Source organism: Phaethon lepturus, unplaced genomic scaffold (genome assembly GCF_000687285.1).
Source record: "Phaethon lepturus isolate BGI_N335 unplaced genomic scaffold, ASM68728v1 scaffold12754, whole genome shotgun sequence".
Classification (NCBI taxonomy): Eukaryota; Metazoa; Chordata; class Aves; order Phaethontiformes; family Phaethontidae; genus Phaethon; species Phaethon lepturus.
Genome location: NW_010537037.1, coordinates 125550 through 146182, shown reverse-complemented (window position 1 = coordinate 146182; position 20633 = coordinate 125550). Strand labels below are relative to the sequence as shown.

Genomic DNA, 20633 nt, shown 5'->3' with positions numbered 1-20633 from the left:
GGAAAGAACATGGGAAGATGATCTTCACAAAGAGTAATTATGTGTAATTCTGACAGTGGGAAGAGTGCTATATTATGGAATGAAAATGTAATAGTGATATTTTAGATTTTAATCCAAAGATTAAAGGTATTTGAAGATATTTAAGCCTAATAGTATCTATTTCTGCTCTTCTTTTGTATTAAAAAAAAAAATATGAAATTTAAGGTTGTGGGACCTCTGCACGATGTAAGTCCAACTTGTACTCCATATTTTACTGTGCAACTGAATTATTAGGTCTTTTTCTAGTTTTTCTTCTGTACTAGGGAATTCTATATTTCTCACATGCACAGAGATGTTAAGAAGCATAGGATCTGTTGGATTTGTTTTGACAATGTTAACAATAAAAATGAGAAATGGGAAGAGAGGTTTGGGACTTCAAGCAATAACACCCTACTGAGGTCTACCAGGCTAGGCTTAGAGTCAAGCTCTCAAAAAGTAACCCCAACAATAACCCAGCCCACCTCCTCTCAAAAAACCCCCCACAAGAACAGCCTCCCCCGCAACCAACCAAACAAGCAAACACAACAAAACCCCACAAACAAAACCACCACTATCCACTATACTCCACTTCTCAAAATAAGTAACTTGATTTTTCCGTCACTAAAAAGAAAGAAGAGGTATTTTTTACAAGCTTAATGGTAGCCTGTTTTACAGTTCATAGTTTCTGCCTGCCCCCCAAAGTCAAATCCATTCAGAATTTTGTTCTCAGCTGGACTACTAAGAGAATCTTCTCTTTCTGATTAATTCCTTTTAAAAACCCATAAAAATCAGTGCTAGGAAATGCTCTTCTTTGAGGGTGATGTTTGTAGTGGTTTTAAGCATTCTACTTGTATCTTGGCCGTTTTGAAGTTTGCTCTCCTGTTAAATCTGCTGTTTCTTCCCAATGTTTATTTTTTGAATGAAAATAAAGCCACATCTTTATGAAGTAATTATTACTATTATTAATGTATTGCTAAAATTAAAACATGAAAAGAGAGAAGTCTTTTTTTTTTTTAATTGTGTGCAGAAGACAAATGCCTGTAGCCTGATTCTCAAAAACCTAGCGTAAGGATTTAAAAAAATGTAAGCCTTAGTAAAAATGCCCACTGTCCTAATAGAAACAATTTGTAAATCTGAAAGTAATTCCTTGAATCTGACTCAGAATCATTTGTAGAAGATAATGACACTCATGAAAACTTTTTCAGGTCATCCCTAATAGATTTCCTTCATGTGTCAATCGTAAAGTGACATGCTTTAAAATTAAAGCACATATGCAGATTTCTTATTTAATATCAGAGCCACTTCATGAGAAAATAAAAGAATGTAGACAGCTAGAGTTTGCTGAATAGTTTCTACTTGCTGGTTACAATCTCTGGATTAAATGTTCCTGAGACTTATGTACCTGTGTACTCAATGTACGGTCGTGTACTTTTCATCTGTCATGAAAAAAAAAGGAAAAATAAAAGAATTTATTAACGAAGAAGTTCTAATTCAAAGCCTTTTTTACACATGGAAGATTTTGGTTTTCCCCAAAATTGCATTGCATTTCACCACAATTGTGGTCTAATCTAAGTAGTGCTGCTTTCCAAGCTTTGGATTTTCTCAAAGGAACAGTAGACACCCTGTCTAAAAATAAAACCACATCCATCTGCACCCATTTTGCTCTTCATCTGGCGTCGGCTGTGATCACAAATACTAGCACATTCCCTGAGATCCAGTTGTGCTCACTGGGAGGTGTGTGTAAGTCCATGGTAACAAAACAAAAGCACTTGGAGGAAGTAAAGGGCCTTTGTTTTAACCCTTGTGAAATCTCTCTCTCAAGTATATAGTTGCTGGGGTTGTGGTACACTCCACTTCCAGTTAGTGCTTGTGAAGAGTGACACTGAGACTGTAGCAGTTGCTATGGTAACAGGGTTTAAGTAGTAAAGCTGCAGGTGTGATGCCACTAGGGCAGCATTGCCTCTCTTCCCCTTCAAGTTGAGAATAGAGTGAATTTATGGATATTTTTGAACAACATTGTGTGACTCCATTCTGTACTGATTTTGTGCAAACAATTGCCTCTTACATTTTAGACTTAAATTCTGGAATAAAATGCAAGTGTGGACTTAACCTTCTTCCCATTCTATTGATAAGGACATTTCCATAGGCTAGTTCTGTCATTTCCATGACAGTAAGGTCAGAAAACCTTTAAAAGACAGAATAAAGGAACTCGGTAGTACCTTTTTGTGCAATATATCCATTGCCATCTGTAAAAAACGGTATCTCTGATTCTCAAGACCTTTTGTAACACCTGAAAACACTCTCATTTTGCAGTGGAATTTTTTAATAGGTCACTAAGCATCAACAAAGAAGGCTTGTGTTTTTCCGGTAATTAAATTGGATTGGGTAGCCTGCAGATTGAGGAAATCATACACCCTAGAGGAAAAAGTGAAATAATTTACATGTTCTCTACTCCTTTCATTCATTTGCAATCTTAGTATTACCAACCTATTCCACACAAAAGACCACACATTATAACCTTCACTCTGACTTTCCTCTTTGCTCTTCTGCTTATGTGTATTTACGTGTCCTTTTTTCTAGAATAGTTGGATGTATCTTATGCAGTAGTTGATTGTGCTAAAACAAAGGAGCTTGATAAAGGTCTGTGTGCAGACAGCTATTTAAATAGGTGATGGAAGCCTGACATCTCTGTGGGAACAGTGTTAAGATTATGCAGCCTATTGTACTCACATCTTCAAAAACCTTCTCGTGTTTCCTGATAGAAATCAGACTGGTGAACAATCCCACTGTTTACCAGAATATTTTCAAAAGGAAGCGACTCCCTCCTGCACAGGGCATGTAAACACAATATTGTGAAGACTGCCTGTCTTCAGATGTCAGGGGTGAAAAAAGAGCAGTTCAGTGTTACTGAGAAATATCTATTTTCTGCTGTTAGCTCTCTTTCCTTTAGAGCAGGGGGGTACCAGGATAGAACATATGCTGTAACTGCTGGCATGTAGTGGATCCAGACAGTAGATAGATAGCTCTAGAGAGCAGACAGAGTACTGGGTGAGGCTGCACGTTGCGTAAAATAATTGCCCACACTGCACAGGGAAAGATGTGCCAATACAGACACCAAAGTTTGAAGAGGCAACAGAGACTCTTGCTGGTGCTAGGGGGGAATTTCCTGGTAGGCATGATCTTCGACCATTCCTTCAGTATCTTGGGTTATTTCCAATTGTCTGTTCTTTTCCATGGTAGTAAAGCTGTTGGGAAGACTCACAGGAGTGATTCCTGAACCATTTCAGGAATTCTGAACTACTGACAAAGAAAAATATTCTCAGGTTGCCTTGCTCATTCTGAGCACGAGCGGAGTAGCAAGGGACAGTAGTATGAAACATGTCGCCATTGATTGAAGATGTACATCGAAACAAACATCCTTGCATTAGACAAAGTTCTTACAGGTTCTTTCAGAGGGGCAATGAGGATCAGTGGAAGTTGATTCCTTGGGGGTGAAGATTTTTTTTATCTGTCAAAATAGCTTCTAAATAAACTCTGTCTGTGCTTCATGGCTGATGAGACATAGCTTAATATGACTTGCAAAAGTGAGAACCTTAAAAAATGAGAGTACAGGAAATGGACAGAAAAACTCCTTTTGGCTCCATTTTATTAATTACGGTATGAGACGTTTTCTTTAGGCTAGACTGATAAAACTTGCATCCTGAAGCTGCAGACTATACTGAGGGATATCGATGTGCTTTCAGTCTAACTCACTTCCTTTCTCCCATGTTCACTAGTAAGACCTGTGTTTTCTCTGGTTTTGGATCCTTTAGGAATAAGATGGTAATAGTAATAGCTGTAGCATGGACTCGAGTTTAAATGTTCAAAAATTTTTTCAGGCTGTCAAATTGCCAGAATGGAAGGAGGCAGAACCAGAATTGGGAAGTGGTTATTTATTTGTTTTTCAGCCTGTAATTCGGTCAGAATTTAACAGCATTTAACTGAAAGCATGAAGAGAATGTTTCTGACCCTGAGGAAAATCCTGCCAAATCTCAATGACCTGTTAGAAATAATGAGGTCTTAAGGGTTTTCAGAAAAATTTTGTGAACCTTGTACAATCTAAATGCTTCAGAGGTACGTGTAAGTATGATTACTTTACCTTACAATAGGTTGCACGTATAGTTTATGGAGTTCAACTTTTCCTTTCATTTAGATTCCCTTTCAGTTCTTTACCTGGGGAGGCTGGTTTGAAGATCAGGGCAAACTGCATCCTTTTCCCCTGCATGCTACTTATATGTGAGTTTGCATTGTCCACTGAAGCTCAGGATTACATGGATGTTGATCTCTGCGCACACTGCCTATCCACATGCAAGAGTAGTGTGCTTCCTGCATGGAATTTAGTAGACTAAGCCAGCTCTTAGAGTACTATTTCTTTAATGTTTCTATTTTTGGATTGTAGTCATTTTGAACAGCGTTGTTTCTCACTTGCAGACAAACATGTGCCATCACAACAGCTAGCATCACAGAACTAGCCTAAAGTTTCAACCATTTCATTTCTCTACGTGGGTGAGAATTCAGTGCAGAATTGATGGTTGCAGCACATTCCTGCCGAAGGAATTGTTTGCACTGGCAGAGATCCCGAGTCAGCAATATAGATGGCAATATAGACCAAGACACAGGCACTGGGTTTTAAAGAGACTAAGCCTGCTTATGGTTTGCACAAAGTTCTCGTGTTTCAGACTGGAGAAGCGAGAAACTGCTTATCATAACTAAAGACTGAGGATGAGTAAATGATACTGTTTTTCATTTCTCTGGTGGTTGTTTTGTTTCAGGGTGTCCCAATGTGAATGGGTGCTGTTCAGGAGAGCTTTCTGTTTGGTTAAGCATACTCTGCAGCACTAGTTGTAGTTTCATTCTTGCAAAGGCACATAATTGGTGTGCCAGGCATTTATATAAAGTACTTCTCACCGCAGAAATGTTTTTGTGTCTTGTGGTTTGTTGTTTTTTTTTTGTTGTTGTTGTTTTGTTTTAGCGGCAGTTTCAGACAGATACTTGTTCTTAATTCAAGGGGAAAAAACTAAGGAGGAAATAATTTATATTATAAGATTACTTGATGGAACTGAAAACAGGAAATACTGCATTTAGTATGATAGAATACTTCTCATGTGATTTTCTTGAATTGTGTTCTTGGAACACACTTTCTTTACTTTTCAGATAATTTGTTTATCATATGTCTATGTAAATGTTTAAAATACGTCTTGGACTGATGTACAGAAATAATATTTTCCTTTAATGTCTATTCATTTGAGCTTCATGTGGTTTCAGGAGGTATTTTTAACTACAGTTTATTTGAAATAATTTTTCTTTTCACACTTTTTGCTTGATTGGGCAGCTTGTAGAAAAGTTGAGCTCCTTGACTCGTTTTCAAATTTATCTTTTTATTTACATAGAGAAATCCATGTTCATTCTGATACCCTTCAGAATTTTGTGGGAAGGTAAAATGTCCTATCCAATTCTAATATTGGTGAGATTGTGAGTGGGTTTAATAGGCCAAAACCTCAATTCCACCCCCCCAGCCCCTTAAGATTGTGTTGCTGGAGTTTGCTGTTTTGGGACGATGTCCAATACCTCTGTTGCCCATCTGAGTAATGATCTCCCCTTGGCTGAGAGATCCAGCTCTACCTATCTCTGATACCAAACTATTTTCCTGTACCTCATAAAGAAATTAAGTCTTCATAAAGTGATAAGAAGCGATCCAGTGTGACTAAATTTGTTAACCTAGGTATGTGTGCTTGGCAAGAAGTAGTGAAATCTTGATTACAGAAGAGTAAACCTAGAAGGAAGATGGTGATTACAGAACCTGAAATTTTGGGTGCTCAAGTCAAGAAGTGAGAGGGTAAACAAGATGTTACCTTCCAGAATTAATCCAGGCCAGTTTAGCATTAACTTACGTTTAGAAAAGATAGAAGAGCAGAAGACCAAGGTGACATAGAGAAAAGCCTGTAGAACTATACTGAGAGAAGAGAGGAGCAGTAGGTAGATGAGAGATAGAAACTAATGAAAATTAAAATAATTATCTGGGACCTGCAATTGTAATTTTAAAAAAAGAAAACATTCAGGATATGATTGGGAACTGGAGCACTAGAGAATAGAGAGTGAATATGGTTGACTGAATTGCGAGTCTTTATTTTTAATACTTCATATCCCTGCTAATGCAGCTCTTTCTCTATTACTAAATGTGATTTGTGTGCCACCTGTTTCAACTGCATTCACTCTCCAGGGACATCAAATGGGAGTCAGCATGTAGAAGCTAAATTATTTGGAGAGGATTCAATGGTTGACTTAAATGTAAAGGGATTAATTGGTCTCTAAACTAGTCAATTAAACTGTACTCTGAAAGTGGAAAGATCACAAATGCATGGCAATGAATAAATTAATGCATTTTCATGGTTTTAGTATTTTCTACATGTTGCTTAATATTGTTTTGAATCATAAAATGTATTCCATTAATTGTGATCATACTGCATAATGGATGCATGTGAAATAATTTTGTGCAACCATCCTCCTAAAGGACAGCTGGTAGCAGGCTTACAGCATGAATTTAAATGTATATTAGTAGATATTTACATCTTTTGCAGTCTCTTTTACAGACAGTACAGCAAAGGGTAACAGTTCTTTTCTGAAACCATGATGTAAAATGAATGGAGTTCAGGTCTCACAAAAATTTGAGTCCACTCTGTAACTTGTCAAACCTTGTGCTCTTTAACAGAAGTGTGAAGGATATCATGTACTTAGTCCTTGGTACATGAGCAAGGTGTGCAGTACAAAGAACTGTAGAGAGAACTGTAGAGAGATTTAGATGCTTTGCTTTGCTTTGCGGTTTTGTGTTTTGGTTTGTTTTTTTTAATTCAGTCAACGTATAGTTGAGGGTGTTTGTTTTTTTCTTTTAGGGGACAAAAAAGGCATTAATTTTACAGTAGTGCTGTCCTCCTGCCAAATTTAAGAGTTTAGCTGCAAGTCCTAGGAATATTAAAGCTCTCCATCAAGATTCATATCTCTTCATGTTCTGCAATTTAAATACTGGATTATTATCATCGGTTTATAATCACATAAAGGTATCAGAAGATTTGTTTTGGGGGAGAAATGAACGTAGAGGGGAATCAAGTCTTCCAGCACTTGCAAATCCTCTTTCCAGTTGTCATTTTTAAGTTGATCCGAGATGGTAAGAAGTTGCCTAGTTTACATCTAAGAGCGTGGCGGCTTCTTCACTGGAGAGCTCCCAGTGCTGAAGTTTACCTGCCGGAAAAACTAAAAACTGGCTCATAGTGGAAAATGGGTATGTGGGTTGAATACTTGATAATTTTGGATTTTTTTTAAGGTTGTGTGAATCTATGACACAAAACTCATGATACAGTGTTTTTACTTCTGCTGTTCCCTTGAAGTGCCCATGGTAAGCAGCTGTCTGAAAGCAGAAATCAAAACTGCATTAATAGTTTTTAGATTTTGAGAATAATAATATTCTTCTTTTTTTCTGTTTTGAAAAAACTAAGTAATCACATTTCCCCCTGTTGATGTACTTGCTTTGTGAATGAACCTGATAAATGTAATTTCATCTTCAGGGAACTTAATGACAACAAAGTATGGGCTTATGTCCCTTCTTTCCCTTCCAGTTTGCTCTATATTTTCAACAATATCCTTACTGAATGGCCTTAATCTAATATAATGCTACTTTGGATAATAGCATTCAGCTTTTGTGGGGGGTGAAGGGAAGAGGGGTGCATTAACCTACATTAGCAGACAGCAAAAATAAGCATGTGTTCAGAGGCCTTGCTAAGAAAAGGAGCGGCATTTGATGTGCTGTGGTTTTGTTTTTATAACTTACATGTCAAAAGTATGCTATGTATTTGTCTTCTGGTATCTTGACTGTGGTGACAGAGCCTGTGTGCATGTCTGGAGAGCATCTCTGTAACTGAGCGAAAAAGTAATCTAAATTGAGATACAGCAGATTAATTGTAGTGTCTGTTACTTGTGAATTACTATGGATTAATATTACCATGCTAGTGCTTCTTAAATTAGTCAAAAAGCAATGAAAAAGAAGACTGCATGCTTTTTAGAAAATCAGGTTCCATTATTAGAAGAAGCATTTGTCATCTTTTCTGAGATCTGTTTTCATTACTTTTGAGCCCCATTTTTAGGATTGATGTCCAGCGATCTTAAAATATTTGAAGATTTTGGATGAAATTATTTTAAAGCTGCACACAGCCCCTCCCTGTACTTAAACACATGATACAAGGAGGAGTGTTTAAATGGCAGTGTCTTACTATCTGCTTCACTTTCTTTCCTTGTGTTATTATCAATCTGAGAATCATCTTATGTTCAGGTATTTTTTCCCCTTACACTTGATACTTTCTAGTTAGGGTTGTTGTAGAGAGGTTGACAGCTGGTTTTGTTCTCATATTTTTTAATTTTTAAGGTCCCTCTAGCCTTGTTTGAACAGTACTGTGGTAGTTGTTTCAACTAGGTGTTCCCGCACTGAGAAGATTTTTTGCCGGTTACTGAAAAACTGAGCACTATGTTTTTCATCCAGAGAGGTCTAACTGTATTATATAAAGGAATAATGTGGTATTTCGGCCTTTGCATACATGGTTATGTAGTAGCCCTGTAAAAATACATACAGTAATGCCTATGTACTTCACCGTATTGTTTCAAGTTACAGGAGTATTGAGTGTAATCATTTCTTTAAAATTGCTATTGAGATCAAAACCATTTTAAGGCAAAACAGATTATCAAACATCTTCAGTTTTTAGCTTTCAGAGCTAATTGTGATGTAACCGTCAAGATAGTATTGAGGTAATTTTTGATACTTTGTTCTAAAAGAAATTCTGTATTATCCCATGTTAATAGTGTTTTTAAAAATGTGCAGTTTTGAATCTAGTAAAATACAGAGCAAAGACGTGGTGATAAACTTACTTGTGGCTTTGAGTGAATCTGTGCAACAAGGACATGTAAGAGAAAAGAATCGTCTAACATGATTTCTAAGGCACTGATGATGACTTGTGGCTTTTACTCCTAGAGTAGTAGTCAGTTATGAAAATGAAGCTCCTAATGTGAACATATGATGATAAATGCTTGATACTCTTATGTATCTTGCTGTCCTATTAAATTGTCTTTGTCTCAGATAAAAGAGATAAAAGACTCTTTTTGAGTTTTACCTGCTCCCTGTCCCACCGGGGCAGAGGGGGAGAGGAGTGAGGGAGTGGCTGTGTAGTGCTTGGTTGCCAGCTGGGGTTAAACCACAACAGTGTTAAATATTCTTTTTGTTTATAAGCTGAACATGATCACATCAGTAACTTGATGTGGCGTACAACTAGTTCAGTTAGGGTGTAATACTGAAAACTACACTAACTTAATTTGAAAAAAGTAATCTTATTTTCATCATCCAGACTCTACAGACTGACTTGTTCAATAGATACTAGTGCCTGCCATGTACCAAATACCAAACCTCTCAATGTTTCCCTTGTCCTTTCCCCCTTTCTCCAGAGGGGTGGGAGGACTCTGCTTTCATGGTCAAGATGTCCAGCAGAGTGTCGATGGCAGGCTGACTGGCAGAGTAGGTGCCTGATATTGCACATTTCACCAGCCCACCACTTGCCAGCATGAAACAAATATTAATGGAAAGGATGATATTTTTACCCACTTAATGACTGCTGAAAGCATCTTTATGGGGGGCAAGGGGAAGCTTCAGCTATATGTGGGTCTGTGAGCCCATTGTGCAACTGTGATAGTCACTGATTCTAATACAGCTCATTTTGTGAGACGAAGTAGTTGATAGCTGTATTAGCTGTGATAAAATTACCAAGGAAAGCTTAAATTTAAGGTGATCTGGGGTTTAAACTTTGCAGTACTGAGCTGTTAAGAAAAGGTCAGTTTATGCTGTAGGCTGAAAAAATGAAAGAGTTGGTTGGCGAACCTCCATCAGTGCTACTCAGGCTTGTTCTTGAGGTTTTGGTTATTAATATTCAAAAGGATTTTTTTCAGTCCTGATCTCTAGAGCACAACTGCTCGTGACAGTTCTGAGGTGATTTTATGCCTATATGGTATTTAATAAAATGCTAAGACTAACAGCACAAAAAGAGGGCTTTTTTGGAGATGTAACTTAACATGTAACTTACTCATCTGCCATGAATAAGTTATGTGTCGCTTTGAATATATGTGCTTATCTGGCTGCACTCCTGTTTTAAAGAGTATTAGACCTTCCATGCAAGTGAATTTTCCAAAGGAGTGCATTTCAAGCACTGTCAAAATGCAGTGATTCAGACAAGGAGAGAGAGATGTCAGAAGGATGGTAACAGCAGTGATTTTAGAAGTTTTATATGCAGTTTTTCCTGATGTTGGTATTTTGAGTATGCTAAAGACTGCATCCATTCTGACAACTTTTCTAGTTAATTATAATTAATTTTCTAGTTATTACCAGATGGTGCTATTGTTCTTAGGATAACTGGTAATACTGGTATAAGCAAGTTCCTGATTCTTGTTAAGGACATATATCTGAAGAAGCTTAGAATTTCCAGTGAAAAATGTGTATTTATTTCAGCACTAACCAGAAGGTACACTTACTAACCTTCAGGTTTCTTTTTATGGTATGCTTTTTTATATTTTATTGTAAAGCCTGTATCCTGTATTACGATAGAAATACGGTCACAACAACTTCTGTGTTGCCTAAATAGGGCAGGATCCAGTGTCTTACCACAACAAATTTTTATTCATAGTGACTATGACAAACTTGCAGAATCTTTTTTTGAGAGTGACATGTTAAATAATTCAAAATAGTTGTAGTTCTAAATCAGCAGTGTTCTGAAGTGTAACACAAATGTAAAAAAAAAAAAAGGCGTTCAATAATCATTAGTGCCTTGAGCTATACGTTGTGGTATAGTGCTGACTACATCACTTACCTTCTGCTAAGGGGAGAATGTTGGTTCAATTTCATTGCAGAATTTTTTTTTCATAGATCCATGAGGCCTCTTCTTTTTTTCTTCTTTTTTTTTTTTTTATTTTATCTGGTAGTGATTAGATTTAGTAAAAACTTGATTTTATTTAAAAATTCGTAATTTAGCACATAATTTTTAAGTGATCTGAATTTCTGTTAGAGGGAAACTATTTCTCTGTGTATCTAATCTTGTCTGCAGATTGTTTTCTAACTTGAAGTGCCTTAAATGTTGATAATTTTTAAGTCTTAGTAGGAAGATGCACGTAATCTTCACCTGTTTAGTAGCACTGTTTGGGTTCCTGTAGTTTGATCTGCAGGTGGCATCCTGTTACAGAGAGGAATCACGTCCCATTCGCAGAGCATGAATCCTGTAAAGTTGTTTTGAATGGGTTGTGCTTCCAGTCACAAAGTGTTAACTAAAACAAACCTTCTTTGCCATACTCTGATATATTGACCAACCTGTTTGTGCCATCTGTCATCGTCCTGTGTTTCCACGTATATGGTATAAGGATAAACGTTATCCTTGATCCAGGGGCTTCCAGCCTTCCTTCTTACTCCATGTTGCCTTTGGTATTAACTGATAGGAAGAGCAGGATTTGTCCCTGCATGTAGACAAAACAAATAGGTGGCAGTGGGCATGGTAGCCTGCTGCCTAATTTAATTATTCAGAGATGTTGTGTTAGTTTGGATTGTTTCTTCAGTAACAATCAACAGTCTAGGAATTACTTCAGTTCATCTTAAAAATGAGAAGCAAATTTTAGATCAGCATATTTTGACAAGCCACATTATATACACGTGCAGCTAGCAATAAATCAGTAAATTTCCATGTTCAACATGCAACACTAATATAAAAAGTAAGGTTTTTATTGTGAATATTTATGGGAGATTTTCACCTATTATGGTGTAGTATTTCACTGAGGATCACTGCTACTTCAGTTGTATATGGAAGAAAATCTCACAATGCCAGTGTGCCAGAGGAGCTACTTATACATTTTAAATAATCCGTTAATAAAAACCAAACTAAATATTAAACATTGCTTTAATGTATTATAAAAATATGCTTGTTTCCTATAGATACAGGTTTCAGGGAAAGAATGAGATGGCTCTTACTGTAGAACATGTTCCTCCCTGCAGAAGTCATGTGGCAAAAGCTTGGTGATCTTCTTTCCTAACGTGAAAAGTTCCCTCCTCCTAAGTTTGAGCAGTGTCACAGTATAATTTATTTACAGTGCATAAACCCTGTTGTGTTGTTCTGTATATAGTCCAGTCCATCTTTATTAAGGTCATTGAAAAAAACAACCATGGAACTACTTTAAGTAATCATAAACAGCCAGTGCAGAAAATGCAGAGCAGTTTATACTGTGTTCATATTAAAGGTTACATACGTTGTACGTGACCTTTCCTCCAGCAAAGACTTGAAGTAGGTCTTGTATGTAGAGAGACTACAATATAATTATTCCTCAAAATGTTAGCTAATGTGGTGTGCAGCAGTTTCCCCTTGACTTCTTGGAGGTGTTCATACTGCTGTTAGCCCTGTCATGCTGCAGATTGATGGATCCATTTGAAGTATAAACTCCAGTATCCCTCCAGGCTAGCAGGTCATCTTGTGCATACATTTATCCAGAGAAAAGAATAGAAGGCTGTTAGAGATGGGATCAGGGAGAGAATCTCAATAGTGAGGCATATATTAGCCTTGGCAAGAGGTTTTGTTGGTGGCAACTGAGGAAGTGTTGAGATAATAAGTCTGTAACACAGACAGTGTTTAGATAATGTTATCTAAATGCTTGCTGCATTGTGAAACTGTTAGTACTTTACTCCACCGCTGGAAAAACACTAAAGGTAATTAATATTTATACCAAGTTTCTGTGCATGCATCTCATACATTTAAAAAAAAAAATCTGACAGAATATGTGAGACAACATACTGACTTACAAAATACAGTCATTAAAAGACCTAGGTAATTCTGGGAATGGATGTTCTCTTCCTCCCTCTTGGGGGGTGGGGGTGAGGGTGGGACAAAAAAAGAAGGAGAAAAGGAGTAATTGCCGAAGCAGTATGATTTAATCTGCAACTCGGTCTCCTGTAGTGTTACTCTCTGCCACACAAAAATTTGTGACTTTGGGCAGAAACAGCTACAGAGATATGGATTGTTTTCCCTGCGTATCCAGGATTCTCCCAGTATCCGTTTCCCTTGTTTGTGAGGCAACAGTGTGTGTCACATGAAGAAAAGATGTTTCAAGTCCTGTGATATAGTGAAATGGCTGCAGCACATGGTTTCAGCTGGTTCTTCATTAGACTTCAAACAAGCTCACGCTGAAGGGACTGCTGCAGCTCAGTGCCACAGCCCCCTCTCCTGCTCTGAGACACAGCATATGTTGGATGCAGCTGGGCAGCAAGTCTTCAACTACCAGTGGTTAATAAATGGAGTTATAGAGCACGAAATGGGCTCTAGGTTGCCATTTCACATGTTTGAGTATGGGCCTGCATCTGAGGCCATAGCATAGAGAAACCGAGTTTCATGCCTAGTACAGAAATGTGGTCAGCTCTGTGCTGCCTGCCATTTGTTGGAAACCTGTTGTATCCAGAAAACTCTGGAATTGTCTCATGTCTGGAAATGCTTTCCTTCTTGGTTTAGTTGTAGTTTCTGCAAAAACTGTTACTAATTATGCCATGTTCCTTGGATGTATATTGTAAATTACTGAAGTTGTACTTCTGAGTAACTTTGTCTTTTTTCAGCTTGGGCAACATTCAAAGTCCATCTGGTAGGCAGAGAGTGTGTTATGGGTTACTTGCAAGCATGGGAAATGCCACATAAATGTTTTGCCTCTCAAACTGTATCTACTCTACTTACTAGACCAGACAGGTCATGATCTCAAGGACTGGCGTGCTATCATCCAGACTGCTTTACTGTTGCATGCTCCCTACTTGGCTTTGAGCAGTGGCAGCTAGCAGTCTTCCAAGGCAATGCCCAGGAGAGGTTCTGGGGATAGCACAGCCAACGACCATTTCCAGTAAATCATTGTGGACAAGGCCTCACTTTTGGGGATGAAGATGTTTTACCATATGAACATGCTATTTCCCCTAAGGGCCAGAAAATGTGTCCTAGCCTTCTTTATTTGCTGCTGTTGATGAAGTCTCAGTTCCAGGCCCTCTGCTGCTCTCTTGGTCTATGTGAAGAAGATTTCTCTGCTAACACAGCTGCCTGACAGATCCCTGTAGTTCCTAAATTGGACCATTGTATGTCCTGGAGAAATGTACTGGAGATCTGGGCACTGTGAGAGTGCGTCGTTTCTCTCATTTAAGGAGAATGCATAGGCTACTGTGCATTAGAACAGAAGGTCTGACTTCTCTAAAATCAAAGCAGAAGGCCTTTCTGCTCTCTTTCCATTACATTCAGTCTGTGGTGGTTGTGGGAGCTTGTTCAAATTCAAACTTCACTAGGGATACGTATTTCCAGACTATTGAAAAAGAGGTAGTTTTCATACTGGGCTATTAATTTACTCTCACCTGTTCAAGAGTATTATTGACGGTAGGTGTGTCCAGGTGCTGCCATCTCCTGTCCAGACCACCACTGCTAATAGCTGTCCTGTTGCTTTAGACAAATTTAAAGGAAATTATTTTATTATGTGCTCACTTACTGTTATGGTCCAAGTCTGTGCAGAGACCTTTCATGCCCTCTTTTTTATAGTCCACATCAAACAACTGATTAGTCTCATTTGTATGACTATTTTCCTAATGCATGTGGTTTACTGCTGCCTCTTTTCTGAGATTAGACTTGATAAAGCTATTTTAGGGTAAGCGTGATTTGAGGGCTTTCAGATCCGATCCCTAATTTTGAGGGGAATTAGAACAGCAATGCAATTTATTGGTCATAAAACATAATTAATTGTACACAGTCAGTGGCTTTATGGACAATTGCTTGTAAACTAAAGGAGAGAAACAAGAGATACCCAGCAGCCCGGTGGCAGAGAAAGGAAGCTCAAGTTTGTCTGTAGAGGAATAAGTATTTAAAAATTTCTCATCCTTGAAATTGTCCTAAACCCAGGATGAATGTTTACAAATACAGGCTTCTCAAATTTTCACCACGTTCTTCTCAGTAACCTTTAGTGTCAGTATTGTCATCTGTTTCCCATTGCACTTCCTGGGTGCCTAAATAGATTGCAGTGTTCGGGACGAAACCTGGCTTAGAAACTGTACACTGCACAGCAGCAAGTGTTTTTCAAAATAGAAAAATACTTTCAGTAAATTATTTCAAATTATTGAAATTGTAATGATGAAATTCATATCACAAAACTGGTTTTTGTATATCTCTCTAATAAGGAAAAAATTTGTCGTTTTTTTGTAGATTCTTCTTGACCCCCACCCCCTCAAATCCCGAAGTAATTGTTACTGGCATTTTTAATTTTTTTCCTGAACCAATTGATTTCCATATTTGTCAGCCAAAATGAAGTATTTTGTAATTTGTTATGAGGTACAGTTGACTTTATATACAGACATCCATTTAGTACGTACATTCAAAGCTCAGTTATGAATTGCAAGACCTGGGCATTTTTTCATTGCTATTATTTGTATGGAAATAATCTCTTTAAAGTTTAGATGCAGACTAGCACACTTTCCATTGGATATTTTTATAAACCTACCAACAAATGGAAAAAAAAAAACCCTGAAAATCTAGCAGATGTTATCCTTTCTCTGCCAGTGTTGTGTCATGTTTTCATAATCCTCATCTGATTTTCATATGTAAGTAAATTTAATGTACTGTTATTTCCTTTAAGTCATTTATAGTAACTGAGGGATTGGCATTCATAAAGATTATGAAAGGTCCTAAATATTACATTGACACGGTATTCAGCTACATTTTTAGACATCTCAAAGGTTATTTAAGGTAATGAGAATCCCAGAGGAAACATCTGAAAGATAATTGTTGTCAGTTGCAGGTGATTAGGTGCCAAATTGAAGATTTGATCAATGTAAATGCTCTTTATTTGAAGATTTTTCTGTGTTATGGGGAAAAAAATTGCCTGTAATACTTAGGGGAAGGACATAGATACTTGCTTTTGTTACAATAGATGATACGATTTTGCTCTTTCTGTTTTGGGGATTTTCCTTATCAGTTTCCTTGCTCTTAAAAGGTGGGAATCTAAATACCAAGAACAGGTTCAAAACAAAATTAAGAGAAATGGCACAGAGTATTGTGTCACTGTGTAATTGGGGAGTCATTTTTTTGTTGCTGTTTTCTTTGTATTTCTATTAATAGAAGCCTTTTATTTAAACAATTATTTTAATTTTAGCACATAAGTCTCAGTGAATATAGCAGAAATATTCTTGAAAGTCTATGCTCAAGTATTCTGCTGGCTCAAGGCCACAGTGCTCAGCATTTTTCAGACCTCGGCCTTAGTGCAGCTATAGTTGGAAATAACATATATTCTAAACATGTTCTATATAGTTTATTTGGGAAAATGACATCCTCAGGCAGCCATCAGTTGCCTGTAAAGGAATGAAAGGTTTCTGAAAAGAACACAACAATTCCTGCATCGTGTGGCGAGAATACCATTACAGATTAGCATTCTTTTTAAATATTTCTAATTTTTATAAAATAGGATGAAAAGAATAGGTCTTACTTAAGTTTGTGTTGAAATTTTCTGGTGCAAAACTGCTGCAGCTACCATTGTCTCTGGTGGCACTGTTTGTATGCCTGAAAAAAAACAAGGAAAGGAAGCAATTAAAAACCTCAAACCCTAAATGGTAGGTAGCTGAATGAATCCATCTGAAGTATATTTCATACAAAGTTCATGGGTACATTGCTAAGCATTTTCACTTTATACTACACCCAAGGCATAAATAATTTTAAATGTCACAAACTTTTTTTTTTAATGCATTAGGTGCTTCAGTCCAATTCAGGTTTCTGATTTGGAATTTCTTCTAGGGAATGTATGGCACGTTGTACTCCCCTGATAAGGATCAAGAATGTCTTGGTGGCTTGCTCAGGATGGTCACCTTGTTCTCACACTTTCACCCGAAGAGACTTTGTCCCTTCTTCCTTTCCTCTGGGTAGCAGTACGGGCTCAAAAACATGATTCTGAACTTAATTTTGTTCCTTACGTAATTCGTTAATACGTGCAAAGTAAACGTATAATGCAGCTATTCAAAATTGGTAGTATTTTTATTCTTGTAGTTATTCTGAACAGGTATGAATCGGCAGCTCAAGGTATTGCAACAGACTTTGTAGAGTAAGGGAAATAGTTTGGAAGCCATTTCATGTGCCTTTCTGGTGGTTTCTGGTATTTTGAATGTCAGGGGGATAAGGAGGAGTACAGAAATGAGTAATTTAAAAAAAATGGGAGAGGTAGTAGATTGGATTCTCAAAAGCCTGTCAGCTTCAGTTTTTGAACTAGGTTGACATAAATATAAATGAAAAAACAAATCAGTCTGAACATGGTGCTGAATGTTTTTAGAAACTTTTGTCTGATCTGCATTTTGTGTTTAGCTTTTTTTATGGTGCCTTTGTTAGCACAGAGTGTAGTGAATCTGTTAAGAAAACTGGATGTTGATAAAACACAGTTGGAAGACTCCAGTGAGGACCTGAACAGTTTTATGTATTTTAGAGCTTCAGTTTTAAATATGTATATATGTAATATAGGTCTTGATGTACGCTATAGAGCTATAGCTAAATGGTTATTAAAAGTATAAAGCCTCAGTGCTCAGTCTGCTTCTGAAGGCTGACTGTTTTTAGCTTGGTAAGGTTTCTTCTGCTTGAATTTTATTCGAAGATCTGTCTCACATTTGTAGCGAGAGTGATTTCTGCAGCTTGGTATTTAAGGAATTGTGTGAAATGTACTAAAGGCAGGAATGTCAGGAGGCTGTGATGTACATGCCTGAGTGGAATACATCAGAGTGCGCTGACGCTATTTTCTTGAAATAAAATTCATATTTGTTACTAAAGTAAACATTTTACTCTGAATCTGCCAGCAGCTTATTAGGAATGTAGGAAGTCCCCGGGCCTTGATCTTTATTATTGTTGGTCTTGAAAGTTGAGCTTATAGCAATGACTCTGGCACCAGAGGGAGCATAAAATTTATGTAACTGTTTCTTCTCTTGCGAAGCGCTGTAAGACAGCCCCCAGGAGGAAGGCCTGGGGAAGGGAGCAGGAAGGCAAGCCTAACGCTGGACGTGCGCAGGCCGGCTGGAGGCTTACTTGCTCGGCACAGTGCTTGCTGCCGTAAGGACTTGTTAGCTGTCGTCTGAAGAGAAGGAATACTCGAGTGAATGAGATTTGTCAGTTCTCTGCTATAGCTGAGCATGATATTCATTACTATTATTCTTTAATCTGTCATGTTTGCAGGGAAGTGAGCTAATGCTGTATTTGTGTATCTTTTTTCCCTGTAATTAGTTGTATACACTTTTAATCCAAGGCTGTTTCGTTTTCTGAACTTAGTGAATAATTTTGGTATTAACTGATTCTCAGTTGAAAAAGTTGGTGGCATGCATTCCATTCCCTGCAAGAACAAATGAATCTTTTGTCTTTTAAACTCCCGATTTTGTCTACTTCTTACTCTGATGGCATTTATGGACAGTTGTGGATGTTGCATTACATTTCACGTGATTTGTTCGTACCAGAACACTTTGCAAGAGACTTGAAAGAGTCCCTGTGTGGTCCCAGAAGGCTATTTTTTTCCTCAGTTCAATAGAAGACAAGCAAAACACTCACAGTCAAACACTCCAGGAAGCTTGCAGAATCAGGAGGATTTCTGTGCAATATCCTAAAGACCGGAGTTTAAAATGACTGCTTTACAAATAGCTTTGCTCTCTGCTTTAGAAAGGCTGACCTGCTGCATGCTGAACTCTTTGCAGTGATTATCCCCACTTGATCTTGGACCACATTTCTCATCTTTTCTTTATTTATTAAGACCTTTTCTATATTAAGGCCTATCATCCTATGTAAGGAAACTAATAGGTTTTGATTAAATAGCTGGGCTTTGCTTTTATTTTTGTATTTCCCATATGTGCAGTAGTTCATTCTTTTTTTTTAACATGTATTGATTTTTTTTTTTTCTTCTTGGGGCAAGATAGCTGGATAGAAATACCTGGATTCTGTGACCGATTTTGTCCCATGTCCGGTTCCATCCCTCCCTCTGCCATGTAAACTAAGGATCAATTTACTTCTGCAACACTGATGATAGTGAAATTTCTTTCCCTCGTGAAAATGGAAATCTAATGTAACCTTTTATTTCATGGAATTAAATGATTGCTCCAAAGTACTTCTGAATACAGGATGATAGCAACAAGAAAGTCTAGTTGTTATTTGTCATTTAAGTAGCCTTTTCTCTCCAAATTTTTCTCAGCTAACCATTTTCTTTTTTTTTTTTTTTTTTTTTTGTGATAGTATTTGAGGCTCACAGAAGAGTAACTTGTAGTTCAGGACAAAAAGTTGTTCTACATGATGTGTAGAATCATTCAGAGATTTACTGAGATTAAAACCGCTCCTTATTCTACATCATCAGTGCCTTTGTTTAAAAATAGCTGACAGTAGTAGAGCGGTTGGTTGACTTAAATACTAAAGTGAAATTGCTGTAGTTGCCAGTGTTGTTACTTTTTGGTGAAGGTAGTTAAGAGTTATCTTTAAAATACTGGTTACATTTACATTATGGCTGTCCCAGTGCCAAAGCCAACAGCTATAAAACTATGTGCAGCTATTGTATTGGACAGAAAAATTACTGTCTAATTACCGCTTCAGCTCTGTAAATTTTCAGTTGATGAAAATGATGATAAAAAGCATGAAATGTGTGTTGTTTTCTTTTTCTTGTGGCTTTGTGGCAAGGAATATTTAAGCAAATAGTTAGCTAGCTATGGTGGGAGGTCATTCTATGGGTAAGATAAAGTGGGAACATTTTAAATACCATTCATTTCAAATTAAATTGAATCATCAGTGGCAAATCCATGGTTCATCTTAGACCATTGTCAACTTTTTGTAATATTCATGTGCTTTTATTTTCTTTATGGAGGTTCTCCTGAGGTGTTAGACAAACATCTTTCTTATTCCTTTTTTATTCCTTTTCAGCCAGATCCCATTGCAGAGTGATTTTGTTTTTTAGGAATTCCTTTTTCTTTCTGAAGACCCCTATTTCTACTGCTTGACTCCTGGTTAAAATCCCATTTGTTTGTAATGATCTGATTAATTGAAACAAGTAGGAAAATGAATCCTTGAGACAGGTGCCAACATTGTCAGAGTGCTGCCTAGTGACAGGTTATTTTGTCATAGATGGTTATCAATCAGTCAAATAACCTGTATTCAGTAGCCACAAGTGACAAAATAGAAGAGTATGGATCTGGTGTCTAAGGCTATGGAATCACTGCCTCCTGTGAGTTCATCAACTTGATAATAGATCTGTTTCTCGTTTGTCTCTCCCCCTCCTCCAGTGAACATTTGTCGTGTGCCTTCACGTTCTTTCTCCACGGGGAAAGCAATGTGTGCACAAGTGTGGAGATTGCTCAACACCAGCCAATCTACCTGATCAACGAAGAGCATATCCATATGGCCCAGTCCTCACCGTCGCCGTTCCAAGGTAAGTGAGCTGCATTTGGGACTTTGTGTGCTTTGCTTCACGTCTGTGTGGCAGGGACTTTGCTCCTGGTGATGTTAACTTCAGAG

The 20633-nt window shown here is 37.5% G+C and overlaps 1 protein-coding gene across 1 annotated transcript in view; it reads left to right on the top strand.

Annotated features, from left to right (window-relative positions):
- The window catches only part of MED13L (mediator complex subunit 13-like), a 108125-nt gene that overhangs the window by 32557 nt on the left and 54935 nt on the right, over positions 1-20633 (top strand). The window contains exon 4 of the mRNA XM_010286357.1: positions 20402-20547. Coding sequence (XP_010284659.1) covers positions 20402-20547 — 146 coding nt within the window. The remainder of the gene's footprint in view (positions 1-20401; positions 20548-20633) is intronic.